Source organism: Falco punctatus, assembly GCF_963210335.1.
Source record: "Falco punctatus genome assembly, chromosome: 6".
In the NCBI taxonomy this organism is placed as follows: domain Eukaryota; kingdom Metazoa; phylum Chordata; class Aves; order Falconiformes; family Falconidae; genus Falco; species Falco punctatus.
The window spans coordinates 13,314,629-13,331,671 of NC_137585.1; the positions used below are offsets into that span (position 1 = coordinate 13,314,629).

General features: G+C 48.4%; 2 protein-coding genes and 1 pseudogene across 4 annotated transcripts; 2 read left to right on the plus strand and 1 right to left on the minus strand.

Moving 5' to 3' along the window:
* Positions 1-91: 91 nt before the first annotated feature.
* On the minus strand, positions 92-4,887 carry TTC38 (tetratricopeptide repeat domain 38). Of its 2 annotated transcripts, none has more exons than XM_080392277.1 (4): positions 4,806-4,887; positions 1,091-1,172; positions 582-753; positions 92-333 (listed from the first exon to the last, which is right to left on the minus strand). In XM_080392277.1, exons 1-4 carry the CDS (start codon positions 4,827-4,829, stop codon positions 168-170), a joined length of 444 nt encoding a protein of 147 aa, XP_080248403.1. In that variant the 5' UTR covers positions 4,830-4,887; the 3' UTR covers positions 92-167. The 2 variants fall into 2 exon arrangements, 1 of the variants encoding a protein (XP_080248403.1); XR_013928930.1 differs by lacking the exon at positions 4,806-4,887 and adding an exon at positions 1,637-2,353 and having other exon boundaries at positions 94-333.
* Positions 4,888-5,035: 148 nt separating this feature from the next.
* Positions 5,036-7,278, plus strand: LOC308065556 (polycystin family receptor for egg jelly-like; the record flags this gene model as incomplete). The annotated part of the gene is made up of 1 exon (XM_080391612.1): positions 5,036-7,278. The coding sequence occupies exon 1, from the start codon at positions 6,556-6,558 to the stop codon at positions 7,276-7,278; it is 723 nt and encodes a 240-aa protein (XP_080247738.1). The 5' UTR covers positions 5,036-6,555.
* Positions 7,279-7,381: 103 nt separating this feature from the next.
* LOC308065557 (polycystin family receptor for egg jelly-like) lies at positions 7,382-12,662 on the plus strand (annotated as a pseudogene). Its single transcript has one exon. The product of its transcript is annotated as a polycystin family receptor for egg jelly-like (transcript).
* The last annotated feature ends 4,381 nt before the right edge of the window (positions 12,663-17,043 follow it).

Below are 17,043 nucleotides of genomic sequence, written 5' to 3' on the forward strand. Positions count from 1 at the left end.
TGGCCTGGGAGGGGGTTAGTCGGCTTCTCCGCTGTAAAGCCGTGCCCACACACTAGTCGCAGGCGAGGGGAAGATGTCCAGGTCAATTGGGAAGACTGGTCAGCTTGGTCAACCCCCCAATTCCTTACTCATAAAGCTGGGGGCATCCTCCAGGTCGTTCACTTTGATCACAGGCAGACTGCAGAATTGTTCTTTTTTTCTTTATTTTGTTTAAATCTTGCATTTTCTTCGCCATGCGGAGAGTTTATGGGGAGCCTTACGGCTGATGGGATAGCCTGGCCCACCGGCCCCCAGCCCGTGGCTCCTGGCTGCGATGGGCACGGCCTGCCGGTACTGTTAAAAACGGTAGTAATAAAAATACAACGGATCAATGGTTAATCTCTTCTCAGCAGGCCTCACGTCTGGGATAGTCATGGTGATTACAGTATGGAGAGAGAAATGCAAGAACAACCACTGACACCTCACCCTGATCCTGTGCTAGATGTCACCTAATGTCAGGAGACACTACGACCTACTACTGTTTCCACCTGCGGTACCTAAAACTCGTCACAGATATTTAAGTGGGATGACAGGGGACTTACCCGCTAGCAAACATGTCCAACGCTGCTACATGAAGCTTCTCCCGCTCAGTCAGTGGCTGTGATACTGAAAGCGTCATCATTGTTCTCATCGCACTGTCCAGCTCTCTGCTGAGCCGCACCGAACTTCCAGTGCCAATCAGCTCCAAACCATTAGCAATGACATGTCCCATTGCTACGGAAAACAGCACATTACAGGTTGAGCTGTACAGCATTAGTCATCTCTACAGAAACATGAGGGGAGCTGTTTATTTTAAGCACGATTGTCTTGTAGACACAGGGGTCCAAAAAGTCTCATAAGCCTAAAGTTCTTAGAGGCTTGTCATGATAGCCATTTTAAAAGGTTTCAGAAGAGAAGAAAAAAACACACAAAATCATCCCAGCCTGCTAGAGTCTGAAGTTTTACAGAATTCTGTAAGCCACCACCTTCCCCTTGCGTAAACAAAGTTAAACACCACGACACCAAGTATTATCCAGCACTTTCCATGCTCAGAATTAAAGGCTGTACTCACTAAAATTAGGATCTGCTGCTTTTAACTTGGAAAGACATCCCTCAATACCTCCAAGGCTCTCATTACTGGTCCAGGCGGCGTACTGTAACAGAGACAGAGAGAGAGGGTCGAGGAATCCCTGACGACATTGAGCTTCTTTCTGTTCTCCCAGGCATTTAAAATTCAAAAGTAAGCAAGGCAAATGACTAAAAGACAAACATTGCCTTCACATAGGGTTCGCATAGTAGGGAAACAGAAAAGCTGTTATCTTCTTTAACATAGTTTGGCCACCAACAGAACTGGACTTCTGCGCAGTTTATATCGACTGGTTGCCTCTTCAGTGTCAGCTAGGATGAGCATGCTGTCTGAGGTTTCCTCGCAGCTGCAGCATCCGGCATAGCCCTCTGCCACCAGGGTTTTCTGCTGCCTGCTGATGGCTGAAGTCCTGTGGCAGCCTGACTTGGACGCTCTCCCAGTTGATAAGAAATTTAAACATCAGCTACAGCAAAGGTTGTTTCAGGCACGAGTCCCTTCAAATCACATTTTCTTACTTCCCCCTGGTCATACCTGCGTCAGCGCAGCATCGAAGAGCTTACAGGCTGCATTGCTAGTCGTGGACAGGACAAGTCCAGCATCCCGCCAGGCCTGCACAATAAGCAGATACAAACCCGCCCATTTTACACACTCGTTTTCCAGACTACATCAACAGATTCTCAAATTGATGGTGTTCTGACATTTTCTTCAACTATGCTTTTTTTTAAAAAAAAAAGAAAAAGAAAAAAAAACCAGAAAAGCTGAAAGGACAATGCAGGCAGACACACAAACCTTTTGTTCAGTTGTATTACATCTGAAGACTCAGTTAGTTGGGGCTAGCAGTGGGAATAAAGAAGCAAAAAATTATAAAGTGTAACAGAAGGTCTTGATGGGCTACACATCTCCTAATGAGACCCATTCTTAATTCACTACAGCTCACCTTTAGGCTAGTCCCACTGCTGCAGACACACCTCGTGTGAAGTAGAGATACGGTTAAATAAAATCCCGCTCTTTTATAACTGAAATCAATACCTTAAGCAACTTGCAGGCCAAACAGCCTGGCAGAGCAAGTCCACTAACCAGGCCACTGGACTTAAATCAACAAAGAGGCTGGACCACAGACTGGTACACAAGCCTTACAAAAAGCAAGAACATGGCCATTTGATAAAGCTAAAATGCAAAACAGAATCAGGCTGCCATAGTTTCTTAACAAGCTACGCAACACTGACCAAGGTGCCACATCTCCTTGCTGACTGCTGGAGAACAAAAAGAGTTCATTAGGCAGACGCACAGTTTACTCAATGCTGGAATTAAGCTGCAGCAGCTACAGCACCCTGTTCCACGGTTGTCTCCATGACTGCTCTCCTAAGTAACTCTGGCGACAAAATCAAAAATCCAATGCCTATTTCAAAATGCTTAACTTGCTCATGTGGGTGCCTACAGCAAACAGACATGTCATCTCCTGTGGCTTGCAGGCCTCTTCTCCCCCACGGGATGGCCACACAACCACAAAGCCAGTCATCTCACAAGCCGAGGTGCTTCCCTTGGTAACCTATTCAGGTATTTAGAACAACGCTTGGGTTTATTTCTACTACGTACTCTCCACTCAGCATTCCTACACTGCATCCATCACCGCTTCTAAGACTGTGAGCTTCTCAAGCACATTTACATTCAGCACCCCATATACATCTCTGTTTAAGCATACACACATTTGAGGAGCTGCCCCAATCACTTCAACATCACTTTTATGCCAGCACGCGGAATGTACAGCATCACATAAAAACAGACCGGGGGCAAGCCAATTCAGACTCCTCCTAATGGGGGACTAGTCCTTGTGGATGCTGCAAGAATTCAGCTTGTGTCTCATTTCACAATTTAATGTATTCCCGAGCTCTAATGACCCAACTGTCAAAAATTTTAAGTCACCAGGCAAAGCCATCTTTGTCAATATGTCCTAAAACTTTCCCACTGTGATTGGATTAAAGGCTCACGTTCCAACGGCTCAGGCACTAGAGCGTTCAAAACTACAAGCCTGAAAGGCTAGACCTGAAGATAAAATTGCACGGGTTTTTTACCATTCATACTACATCCAGAAACAGCGCAAAGAGAAAAGTCAGGAGGGTAGTGAGGTAAGGCCTGCTACCTTTCAAGGTACCCTGCAAAAGAGGCCAGGAACCACCTTCATCACCAGTCATCAGAAACAAGCTCCATTTCAAGCAGCTCTCTTTGCCACCGCCGATTTTGCACAACAGCTCAAGGTACTTGCCAAACAGAAAATGTCTTCCCATTCTGAGACTTGTTAATGCTAAGATTCATAGGAACAAAAAGGTCTGTGCATAAGCATCTGAACAAAACAGCAGACCAAGGGTTAGGAAGGCCTGCACCCATCACTAAGGACTCTGCTGATCTAGTTGAGGTACATGCTACTTCGACCCACTCTAGAAAGCCTCTGCTCTGCCAAGGCTACAGCCCACATAACTCACAGCTCACTGCAAGACTCCCACTCTGGCAACAGGAGGATGGCAGCAGGAGGATGCATCCCATCACGTTATGCCACTACTCCTCCTGTTAGCACGCCAGGACAATGGGCTGCAGAGAACTAACGCTGTAACAGCTGCTGACTCCTCAGAGACATACCAGAGCTGCTCCAAACCCAATTAGTGCTGTCAACCAAGCACCAAAGAGCTACTGGGAGCACAGAAGAGCCAGTAACCCTTGTCCTCTGGGCCCTACGCAAGCAGTCCTGCCCAGGCTGCTTGGAACACTCGTCTTGGGGCGTGTCTGTACTCAGGGATCACACTGTGACTGAGGAAACCCACGGGACAAGGAGAGCGAGTAGGTAAAAATCAGAGCGGAGGGTTACTACCAGAAGGTAAACTACCAGTTACCCTTCACAGTATGGCGGCCATTGAGTTCTGTTACGCTCATTTCCCATAATCCTCCTCTCCAGTTGCCAGGTGCGGAACCTCCTTTGTGATGCGCCTTGGAGACAATGCCGTCGCCTTGGCTCTTCTAACCGCTTCGCGCCACAAAGCCTTGACCATTCTCCTGCTACGACTTTAGTCCCGAGATCCGGTGACTATCTGTAGGGTTTGGTTTTTTGCTGAGGGCTGCTCTTAGCACGTCCTCCGTTTCTCCAGAGCTCTGGCGCTCATGAACCTATGACACTCTGAGAAGACCTTCAAGACTTCTTTTTTTACCTCCCCCTGCCTAATTAACTACAAAACGACAACAAAAGGAGCAACCGGGAGAACCACCTTCAGCGGGAAGAAAGCACAGCAATTACTCAGCCTGCGCAGGCACGGGGTGGCTTCCCCGCTCGGAGCAAAGGCTGCGAGGCCTCGTCGCCATTTGCAAACCCCAACGGCAGCCTCACCCCACCTGAAACCCGGCCGGTAACGGGCTGAAGGAGACGAGCGACAACAGGAGCCCCGCCAGTGGCGCCCTCCCGCCAGCCTCAGCCGGCTCAGCTCCTCTCCCTGCACAGACCCAGCGCCGCCAGCAGCCACTCTCCCCACCCGCCCGCCGGCCCAACGGCAAGGGCGCGCACCCGCCGGCCCTGGGCGCCCGGCAGGGGCAGGGGCAGGGCCCGGGCCCACGGGCAGAGCGGCCACAGCCCCCGCGCTCGGTCGCTGCGGCGGGGCCAGGCCGGGCGGCCAGGCAGGGCGCCCGCCGTCCCGCTCCGCCTCAGGCCAGCCCTCACCTGGCAGTCCCTCAGCGGCGCCATGAGACCCCGCAGCCGCTCCGCTGCCGGCGGCCCCGCCCCAGGAGGAGCCAGAGCCGGGGCCGGGGCCGGGGCCGGGCCGCCAGCGGGGCCGAGCCGCCAGCGGGCGGGGCCTGCGGGGAGCGCTGGGCCTCGCCCGGCCCCTTGCCAGCGCCTGCCTGCCCTCCCGAGCCGCCGGGGGCCGCGGTGCTTCCAGCCGCTATGCTTGCTGTCGGTCCTCGGCCCCGAAAGACTTCTTTCTTGTGGCGCTGGGTATACCTGTCAGCAAAACCAGAAACGACAAAAACGCCTTAACAACAACGTAGCTTTAAGAATCTGGCATTCGTTGTTGCACCTCTGGATGCTCAGGGGATCGTTCCGCCTCAGGTGCGTGCCCTATGGTTCACTCAAACGACATTATATAGGCTACACTGAGGATTATGCATTACATTTCTCAGAAAAATCAAACATACTCATTCAACAGGCCGTACTACGGTAATGAAGCATCGCACATGCTCCTTACAGGGATCTGAGTCTTCTGCGAGGACTCCGACCATAGTCAGGCCCTGTAGTTACAGCTGACCCACCGCTGAGCCTTCATTTAGTTCCCCTATATGCAGAGCCCAAGGAGAGTCCAAGTCTGTTTCATTAGCTCCCTATACAACAGGCTCCTCACTGACTCTGAGCGTCAAACGATTTTCTTTCCCTCTCGTCACCGAAATCGGGAATCAAACCTCTCAACACCAACGCAGTATTAAGAAGCAGGCCCTCCTTTACTGCAGCACTGGGTGCTCGGTGGCATCTCCATAAATCGAGCGCACCTGTGCAGATTGCACTGTTACATTTATACACAAAATTACAAGGTCATACGCTCCCAGTTACAATGACTGGTTGGTAATTTGCATATAATTATAATATGTGGTGTGTCATCCTCTTCTGTTACTAGGCTTGCGCAGGGGAAGGGTCTTCACCTGGGCAAGGGTCCTCTTGACCTGCGGGTGTGCTTTTTAGTATTACAAAAGTAAGTTTTGTTGCCAAGTTGGACGGCTAGATATCGGCCTTGTCAAGCTGTCCAATAACTTATCCTATACCTATGCAACAGAACCTACGTGCTCTGGTTATGGTCTAGAGAGTAAGGTTATTATGGTCTATAGAATAGGGACTTCAAGTCACACAGTCCCGGATAACAAGCAGCATAGGAACTCGTCCGTCATTGGTTAAGAAGTGCTAACCTCATTCTAACATGGAGGTTAACTCCTAAAAATCAGAACGCTCCTATAGCTAACTGTCTCACAAACACAAAATATAGAAAGATTCAGTAAAACTTTCAGATAATCTGCAACCCTCTTAGCATAAAATTGCATAGGCAGGGTTGGTTAGCAGTCTCTCCGTAGCCATTACACCCAAACAAACAACAGAGCCACAAAGCTAAAACAGACTGTAAAAGAAACGCAGTTACAAAGGTAACCCACATGCGTTCTGCTGTTTCCACAGCTCGAGACCGTGCTCGCCAGCGGTGCCGGGAGGAGGTTCTGGTTCCCCTGGAGAGCGGCCCCAGCCACTGGGACGTGCCAGCCACTGGCCTCCTGCAGCCCACGCTCCAGCAGCAGTGCGCCCACCTCCGCTGTGGGCCTCAACGGCAGCGGTCTGCCTTCTCCTCCAGCTGCTCGGCTGCACAGCGCTTACAGTGCAATGCTCATCTGCGTCATGCACTGTACCCAAGTGCTTTCACCACCACGTGAGCGTCAACATGTTGTATGTCTTTTATTTCACTGTTGCAATAACCCCAATTAGGACCACAACAGTTCTCAGAGGCTCAGATAAAGTTTACGTTCAGATCGAAAGCACTGATCTAGTGGCAAATATTGCAGGAGGCACGTTCTGCACAGTAGGATTTTATGATAATTGGACTCTTGATGGTTCCGCATCCTGTGATCCTGATTCACAGGAAGGACTACAGGGAATCACATTTACTTGGTACTGCACTAAAGAGGTGTCAGACTATAAAATCATGAAAGTCAGCCCGGGAAAAAGCTGCCATCCATCCCAGAGGGATTTGAAATGGTTAACATCCTCAGGTCCAGTTCAAGCAATGCCACCAGAATCCCTCCCAGGAAATGCTTTATACTACTTCCGTCTAGTGATTCAAAAGGATGGAAGGAAGAGTTATGCTGACCAAACTGTAGATGTGCAGCCTGGCTCCCCGCTCCTTCTGGATGTGGCATGCCTGGAAAACTGTGGCACCACTCCAATTCCAACAGAGAGATTTACCTTGGCTGGAAAATGCCTGAACGGTAGAACAAATAGCCAGCCAGTCCACTACTGGTCCCTTTTTTTAGAAAACACTACAGAAATTAGCTTTGACTGGTCTTCCGGAACCTCAACAGGGAGGTCTGGGGCTTATCTGTCTATACGTGCTCTGACTTTTACAAAGACTGCACATCGATCCTACGTACTTCTATTTAAAGTATAAATTATAAATCATTTATATTTTATTTTTATATTTATTTATATAAATATAAATAAATTATATTCATAATTTATATTTATATAAATATAAGTAATAAAAAATATAAACTCGGGATGGTAGGTCCTCAGTCTACAGACATGCATTTAAGGTAAATTCTCCTCCTAGGGCTGGCAAGTGTACCATCAACCCACACCAGGGCACAGCCTTTCTGACAAAATTTGTTGTTCAGTGCAGTGGATTTTCTGACAGCGATTTACCTCTGACATATAAAGTGATAGTAGCTTCCGATGCACCCAAAACTGCCAAAATAACTTCTGTGGCAGAAAATACATTTGGCACAATTCTGTACTTTGGTTATCAGCCTAAAACTCCCCCATCTCTTCTCCCAGTTGGAGTGCCCTCTCAGAAGTACACCTTGACACTTTGTGTTCAAGTCTGTGATTCCCTTGGGGCATTTACCCAAGTGAGTTTATATGTCCGTGTGCGGAACCCAATTAACAGTCGACCACTAGCTGTTGTATACCATGAACTGCTGGCCTCAGTAAGCAATTATGTTAGAGATTATATTAGAGCAGGTTATTTGGCTTATCTGGTAGCCTCAGTCTTAAACTATATTAAAGCAGCACCAGCTCGCCACCTCCCTAAGGCTCAGTTTTGGGAAAACCTGGTTAAAACAGCCCTGAATATTTCAGTTGAGAGCACAATGGAAATCAACCAAGTAGTTGCTTCTCTTTCTCAAGCCACAAAGGAAGCTGAGGAAGTGAATATTAGATCACAAGATCTTGCCATTAGGAAACTGACAGAGGTGACGGGAGTGCTGAAGATACAGAGGAATGAGAGCCGTTGGTCTGAGGAGGCAGAAATTCAGACCAGTGGAATACCAAGATGCTTGTCCAACATCCTGAGAGCTGCTCTTCTGCATTGCAGGAACGTCAACGTAAATGGAGTTAAACGAGTCTTCTCCATCACGGAAAATTTAACGGACATAGTTTTCCAGGGCAAAGTCCCTGGAGAAACAGAGACTCAAATGGAAAGAAAACACTGGAATATCACGCTGAAGAAAGAGGAAACCTGGAACGTTGCAAATGCTTTCTCTACCAGCAACACCTGCAGGAATTGCTTTTATCTATCACTGAGAAAGGGAAAGTATTCAGGATTGCCGCATGATGCCGTGATATCCACTGCTCTTTTTGAGTTCGACGAGAACCCTTTCCCTTGGTTAGGTCACACATCAGAAATCAAAACAATGGTCCTGGGGTTTAAAACGGCAGAGAGCAAGGCTAATGGAGACCTACTGGGGATCACGCCTGAAGGAGCAGAAATTACTGTTGCTAGGAAAGAGAAGGAAACGTCAACTTTTCAGTTAGCAATGGGACCCGGTAAAACACAAACTTACACAACTGGAGGATTTAGTTTTGAAGTCAACAGAAACACCAAGAGCATATACATCCGGATCCTGACAAAATTACAAGTTACTTTCAAGGTGCTAGTATTTACAGGCACCAGCGTCACTCATGCTCATCCCACAGCCTCGTTTGCTGCTTTTCACAACATGCCAACAGTGGCAAGTGAAAATGAGACAGCTAGCACTGACTGTAACATTCAGGCTCCCTATATTATCTGTCTCCCAGAGTCACTGTTGACAACCACAGCTCAAGGAAGCGGTACAGACCCTCACAACATCTCCATTGTCTTGCTGACATCGTATGTTGTAAGGTATCGAACGCAGAGGCTGGTGAGCATACATGTTTTTAGTGATCAGTGCTTATTTCTGGACGGGGTTCAAAGTCTGTGGAGAGAAGACGTGTGCAGGCTTGGCTCCTTGACTGACTGGCAGAGGGTACACTGTGTCTGCAAAATGAAGCAGAGTCGCAGAAGTCTGACAGTTCACGCTGCGTCAAAGGCGTCCACATACGACATCAGGTTCCTGGCAGCCAAAGTAATAGCTACGCCCAACGCAATAGATCTGGGAAAAATCCTGATAGCAGATATACCTCAAAACCCAGTGACATTATTAACGGTGCTCTTTATTTTTGCCGTCTATTTTCTTTTGTGCCTCCGGGCCGTGAGAAAAGACAGGGCTGAGAGGGACAGGAAAGACAAGATTATCGTTCTGCCAGACAACGACCCCTTTGATAAGGGCAGATATTTAGTCACTTTATACACAGGCAGTTACTGGGAAGCTGGAACCACAGCAGATGTCTTTCTTCAGCTCATCAGCCAGAATGGCAGGAGTGATGTCCATTGTTTACGGCACCCACATTTTCCATCTTTCCAACGAGGAAGCACCGATTGCTTTCTGTTGACTACCAAGAAAGACTTGGGAGACATTTCTTCCTTCAGGGTCTGGCATAATAACAAGGGCCCATCCCCAAGCTGGTTCTTAAGCAGAGCCAAAGTTGAGGATATGTCCACCAGGAAGACCTGGTTCTTCATGTGCCGGAAATGGCTCTCTCTTGACAAGAGTGATCATGTACTAGAAAGGACATTTTCCGTCACAGACCCCAAGACACCTCTGCTCAGAATCGACTATTTTTCTATTGATTTTGCCAACAGCCTGAAAGAGGGCCATCTGTGGATCTCCGTTTTTTCTGCCGTTGCCAGTGACGCTTTCAGCAGGCTCCAACGTCTGTCTGCCTGTTTAGCAGTATTATTATTGAACTTGCTTCTTGGCATTATGTTCTTTAACGCTGACGAGGATGAAGAATCTCCAATATACCTGCAGTATTTGAAAGCAGTAACAGTAGGAATTGAATGCCTTTTGATTACCAGACCTGTGGAAATTATTATAATTGCCTTACTGAAGTATTCCCAGAAGAAAGCTTCTCCTCGTGGTGTGGCTCAGACGGAACCAAAGGCAAATTCACCCCTCCTGTCCGGAAATCTGAAGAACTCGGAGGAAAGTTTGCAAAAATTGTACCTTCCAGAAACTTCAGCACAACTGACGAATATTCATCTGTTGGAAAACCTTCCTGGTCCCAGGAACTCACAGAGCCTGTCATGTTCCAGAAAGACAAGAAGCGAGGGAGATCCCCCAAAGTGGAGTAATCGCACAGTTTCTGAAAGAGACGCAAACGGAATTGGAGCAGAGGAGCAGACAAGAACCACAAATTCCCCTCCAATGGCTAAGGCCTGCCAGAGAAGGCCACCATCAGACTCCAATTTTAGTAATAATTACACAGAAGAAGGGGGCAACTTGCAGAAAGAAAGCAAGCCACTAAGCAGTGCCTTCATGCTCTTTCGCAAGAGACCACGCATAGCTTTTTGTTGGTGGTGCAACAATGCCTTGTGCGCACTACTTACAGCTATAAGTGGGCTATCGTCGTTTTTCATTGTGTCCTATGGTTTGTCTTACGGCTATCAGACTTCACTAGAGTGGCTTTTAGCATCTGCAATCTCCTATATTGAGACCGTTTTCCTTGCAATTCTCAAAATAATTTTTTTCTCAGCTATGAGTACAATTCATCCAAAATACTGTGAAAACATCCCATGGTTAAATCATTAAAAGTCTTCTGAGAAGAAGCTGGCTACAGAAATGATGAAGGCTGATGAGATGAGAGAGAAGCACCGGAAACTTGCTAAACTCAGAGGCAGCAAGCAGTATAAACCTTTAGATAATGATGAAATTGCAAACATGCTGAAAAGGGCAAAAATTAAAGGCAAGGCATTGACTTTTGCCAAAAGTTTCATCAGTCATCTTGCCTTTTTAACACTGCTGTTAAATTTTGCCTATTCCACTGAGAACGCCAACAGTTTCCACTACAACCAGTTCATCCATAACCAATTCTCTCCACGACTCGCCAGTGCAGATAAGCTAGAACATATCTATGTGTGGGTGAAAGACTCATTCTTGCCTTTGATCCACAGTGACATTCAGCCAACCTTCCTTCCCGAGAGCTGGTCCAAAATCATTGGTTTGCCTAGGATGAGGCAACTGCGGGCTGAAGGTACCGAGAAAAAATGTTCCCGTCCTCTCAGCTTTGCAAATAACTCTGTGAGCAGTGAAAGCCACCGTCTTCGCAAATACGGCCATGACATACCAGAGAAAGGTGACTACGCTGGCACTTGGACAAAGGTTGCCAACCCGCCTGTTTCCAAGGATGCCAGCAGTGACGGTGGCTTCACTTACCAGCGAAACAGGACTCCATGGATGTATTATTTATATGGAGATTTGCACACATATGGACCAGCAGGATACACGTTTTACTTTTTCCCTGAAGAAGGAAGATCTAATTCAACAACAAGGCTGGGTGCTCTACAACAGAGCAACTGGCTTGATGAAAAGACATGGGCGGTGATCATCGAACTAACTACATTTAACTCAGATGCAGACCTCTTTTGCGCCATCTCCGTCATATTTGAGATGTCTCATTTGGGGATCATAAAACCAAGTTTGTCAGCACACTCTTTTGCACTCCCCATTTTTCATCAGCAAACTAAAGCTCCAATGTTTGTGTTTGTAATTGTTCTTGCCTTTATGCTCATTTACATTGCAGAAGAGCTTCACATCATAGGCCAGGAAAAACCTGATTACATTAAAAACATTTCCAATATGATAAACTTCAGCCTAAAATTAGTATTCCTGTTCCTTGTTATTTTAAAGGTCATGAAGTTCAAAGTGGGAGCTGATACAGTGAACTTCTACTTCCTTCACCCAAACAATTTCATTCCTTTACATGCAGTTGCTCATTTAGATCAGATTTTAAGGATTACTATGGGCTTTTTAGCGTTTTTTTTTCATTTTGAAAACTCTGAAATATCATCACTTCTTTTATGGCGTGCCCCTGGCACGAAGATGTATCTTGGCAGCCCTTCCTGGAATGTCCTCAATGGCCCTCATGGTGGTGGTTTACTTCTTTGCATTTATGGCTTTTGGCTACCTTGTCTTTGGGCAGCATGAATGGAATTACAATAGCACGATTCACTCAGCTCAGACCATATTCTCCTGCATCTCAGCTTTCAGAAATACTGCATTTTCATCCACGTTGCTGGATGGGGTTTTTTTCCTAGCCTCTTTCATGTTGGCGATGACCTATGTCTTGATCAGTCTTTTCCAAGCTGTTATTATGTCTGCCTATGGAGATGTGAAACAACCCGTATATGAAGAACCACCTGAGGAAGCACAAGTGGTTACTTTTGTATTGCAAAGGCTCAGAGGGATATTTTATCTTCTGATCTGTAAAACATCCAGAACCAGCGAACTTGACCTTTTCCACAGTGAACTCTACGGGAAGACTGAGAGAAGACACCAGCGACATTCAGGGCTCAAGATCAGAAAAATAAATGGAAGAAAAATGGTTTATCTTCTCATATGAACAAGAAAAGGTTTAGTATTCAAGACCACCTTTATCTTGCAATATTTGCCTGTCAAAATTTATTTATTTATGTTCATAAATAAACAGTGGTTCAGTTAACCGTGGTCTCCACAATCCTGCTTCATGGCCTGGGAGGGGGTTAGTCGGCTTCTCCGCTGTAAAGCCGTGCCCACACACTAGCCGCAGGCGAGGGGAAGATGTCCAGGTCAATTGGGAAGACTGGTCAGCTTGGTCAACCCCCCAATTCCTTACTCATAAAGCTGGGGGCATCCTCCAGGTCGTTCACTTTGATCACAGGCAGACTGCAGAATTGTTCTTTTTTTCTTTATTTTGTTTAAATCTTGCATTTTCTTCGCCATGCGGAGAGTTTATGGGGAGCCTTACGGCTGATGGGATAGCCTGGCCCACCGGCCCCCAGCCCGTGGCTCCTGGCTGCGATGGGCACGGCCTGCCAGTACTGTTAAAAACGGTAGTAATAAAAATACAACGGATCAATGGTTAATCTCTTCTCAGCAGGCCTCACGTCTGGGATAGTCTGGGATAGGTTTCCTCACAGCTGCAGCATCCGGCATAGCCCTCTGCCACCAGGGTTTTCTGCTGCCTGCTGATGGCTGAAGTCCTGTGGCAGCCTGACTTGGACGCTCTCCCAGTTGATAAGAAATTTAAACATCAGCTACAGCAAAGGTTGTTTCAGGCACGAGTCCCTTCAAATCACATTTTCTTACTTCCCCCTGGTCATACCTGCGTCAGCGCAGCATCGAAGAGCTTACAGGCTGCATTGCTAGTCGTGGACAGGACAAGTCCAGCATCCCGCCAGGCCTGCACAATAAGCAGATACAAACCCGCCCATTTTACACACTCGTTTTCCAGACTACATCAACAGATTCTCAAATTGATGGTGTTCTGACATTTTCTTCAACTATGCTTTTTTTTAAAAAAAAAAGAAAAAGAAAAAAAAACCAGAAAAGCTGAAAGGACAATGCAGGCAGACACACAAACCTTTTGTTCAGTTGTATTACATCTGAAGACTCAGTTAGTTGGGGCTAGCAGTGGGAATAAAGAAGCAAAAAATTATAAAGTGTAACAGAAGGTCTTGATGGGCTACACATCTCCTAATGAGACCCATTCTTAATTCACTACAGCTCACCTTTAGGCTAGTCCCACTGCTGCAGACACACCTCGTGTGAAGTAGAGATACGGTTAAATAAAATCCCGCTCTTTTATAACTGAAATCAATACCTTAAGCAACTTGCAGGCCAAACAGCCTGGCAGAGCAAGTCCACTAACCAGGCCACTGGACTTAAATCAACAAAGAGGCTGGACCACAGACTGGTACACAAGCCTTACAAAAAGCAAGAACATGGCCATTTGATAAAGCTAAAATGCAAAACAGAATCAGGCTGCCATAGTTTCTTAACAAGCTACGCAACACTGACCAAGGTGCCACATCTCCTTGCTGACTGCTGGAGAACAAAAAGAGTTCATTAGGCAGACGCACAGTTTACTCAATGCTGGAATTAAGCTGCAGCAGCTACAGCACCCTGTTCCACGGTTGTCTCCATGACTGCTCTCCTAAGTAACTCTGGCGACAAAATCAAAAATCCAATGCCTATTTCAAAATGCTTAACTTGCTCATGTGGGTGCCTACAGCAAACAGACATGTCATCTCCTGTGGCTTGCAGGCCTCTTCTCCCCCACGGGATGGCCACACAACCACAAAGCCAGTCATCTCACAAGCCGAGGTGCTTCCCTTGGTAACCTATTCAGGTATTTAGAACAACGCTTGGGTTTATTTCTACTACGTACTCTCCACTCAGCATTCCTACACTGCATCCATCACCGCTTCTAAGACTGTGAGCTTCTCAAGCACATTTACATTCAGCACCCCATATACATCTCTGTTTAAGCATACACACATTTGAGGAGCTGCCCCAATCACTTCAACATCACTTTTATGCCAGCACGCGGAATGTACAGCATCACATAAAAACAGACCGGGGGCAAGCCAATTCAGACTCCTCCTAATGGGGGACTAGTCCTTGTGGATGCTGCAAGAATTCAGCTTGTGTCTCATTTCACAATTTAATGTATTCCCGAGCTCTAATGACCCAACTGTCAAAAATTTTAAGTCACCAGGCAAAGCCATCTTTGTCAATATGTCCTAAAACTTTCCCACTGTGATTGGATTAAAGGCTCACGTTCCAACGGCTCAGGCACTAGAGCGTTCAAAACTACAAGCCTGAAAGGCTAGACCTGAAGATAAAATTGCACGGGTTTTTTACCATTCATACTACATCCAGAAACAGCGCAAAGAGAAAAGTCAGGAGGGTAGTGAGGTAAGGCCTGCTACCTTTCAAGGTACCCTGCAAAAGAGGCCAGGAACCACCTTCATCACCAGTCATCAGAAACAAGCTCCATTTCAAGCAGCTCTCTTTGCCACCGCCGATTTTGCACAACAGCTCAAGGTACTTGCCAAACAGAAAATGTCTTCCCATTCTGAGACTTGTTAATGCTAAGATTCATAGGAACAAAAAGGTCTGTGCATAAGCATCTGAACAAAACAGCAGACCAAGGGTTAGGAAGGCCTGCACCCATCACTAAGGACTCTGCTGATCTAGTTGAGGTACATGCTACTTCGACCCACTCTAGAAAGCCTCTGCTCTGCCAAGGCTACAGCCCACATAACTCACAGCTCACTGCAAGACTCCCACTCTGGCAACAGGAGGATGGCAGCAGGAGGATGCATCCCATCACGTTATGCCACTACTCCTCCTGTTAGCACGCCAGGACAATGGGCTGCAGAGAACTAACGCTGTAACAGCTGCTGACTCCTCAGAGACATACCAGAGCTGCTCCAAACCCAATTAGTGCTGTCAACCAAGCACCAAAGAGCTACTGGGAGCACAGAAGAGCCAGTAACCCTTGTCCTCTGGGCCCTACGCAAGCAGTCCTGCCCAGGCTGCTTGGAACACTCGTCTTGGGGCGTGTCTGTACTCAGGGATCACACTGTGACTGAGGAAACCCACGGGACAAGGAGAGCGAGTAGGTAAAAATCAGAGCGGAGGGTTACTACCAGAAGGTAAACTACCAGTTACCCTTCACAGTATGGCGGCCATTGAGTTCTGTTACGCTCATTTCCCATAATCCTCCTCTCCAGTTGCCAGGTGCGGAACCTCCTTTGTGATGCGCCTTGGAGACAATGCCGTCGCCTTGGCTCTTCTAACCGCTTCGCGCCACAAAGCCTTGACCATTCTCCTGCTACGACTTTAGTCCCGAGATCCGGTGACTATCTGTAGGGTTTGGTTTTTTGCTGAGGGCTGCTCTTAGCACGTCCTCCGTTTCTCCAGAGCTCTGGCGCTCATGAACCTATGACACTCTGAGAAGACCTTCAAGACTTCTTTTTTTACCTCCCCCTGCCTAATTAACTACAAAACGACAACAAAAGGAGCAACCGGGAGAACCACCTTCAGCGGGAAGAAAGCACAGCAATTACTCAGCCTGCGCAGGCACGGGGTGGCTTCCCCGCTCGGAGCAAAGGCTGCGAGGCCTCGTCGCCATTTGCAAACCCCAATGGCAGCCTCACCCCACCTGAAACCCGGCCGGTAACGGGCTGAAGGAGACGAGCGACAACAGGAGCCCCGCCAGTGGCGCCCTCCCGCCAGCCTCAGCCGGCTCAGCTCCTCTCCCTGCACAGACCCAGCGCCGCCAGCAGCCCCTCTCCCCGCCCGCCCGCTGGCCCAACGGCAAGGGCGCGCACCCGCCGGCCCTGGGCGCCCGGCAGGGGCAGGGGCAGGGCCCGGGCCCACGGGCAGAGCGGCCACAGCCCCCGCGCTCGGTCGCTGCGGCGGGGCCAGGCCGGGCGGCCAGGCAGGGCGCCCGCCGTCCCGCTCCGCCTCAGGCCAGCCCTCACCTGGCAGTCCCTCAGCGGCGCCATGAGACCCCGCAGCCGCTCCGCTGCCGGCGGCCCCGCCCCAGGAGGAGCCAGAGCCGGGGCCGGGGCCGGGGCCGGGCCGCCAGCGGGGCCGAGCCGCCAGCGGGCGGGGCCTGCGGGGAGCGCTGGGCCTCGCCCGGCCCCTTGCCAGCGCCTGCCTGCCCTCCCGAGCCGCCGGGGGCCGCGGTGCTGCCGGCCGCTATGCTTGCTGTCGGTCCTCGGCCCCGAAAGACTTCTTTCTTGTGGCGCTGGATATACCTGTCAGCAAAACCAGAAACGACAAAAACGCCTTAACAACAACGTAGCTTTAAGAATCTGGCATTCGTTGTTGCACCTCTGGATGCTCAGGGGATCGTTCCGCCTCAGGTGCGTGCCCTATGGTTCACTCAAACGACATTATATAGGCTACACTGAGGATTATGCATTACATTTCTCAGAAAAATCAAACATACTCAACAGGCCGTACTACGGTAATGAAGCATCGCACATGCTCCTTACAGGGATCTGAGTCTTCTGCGAGGA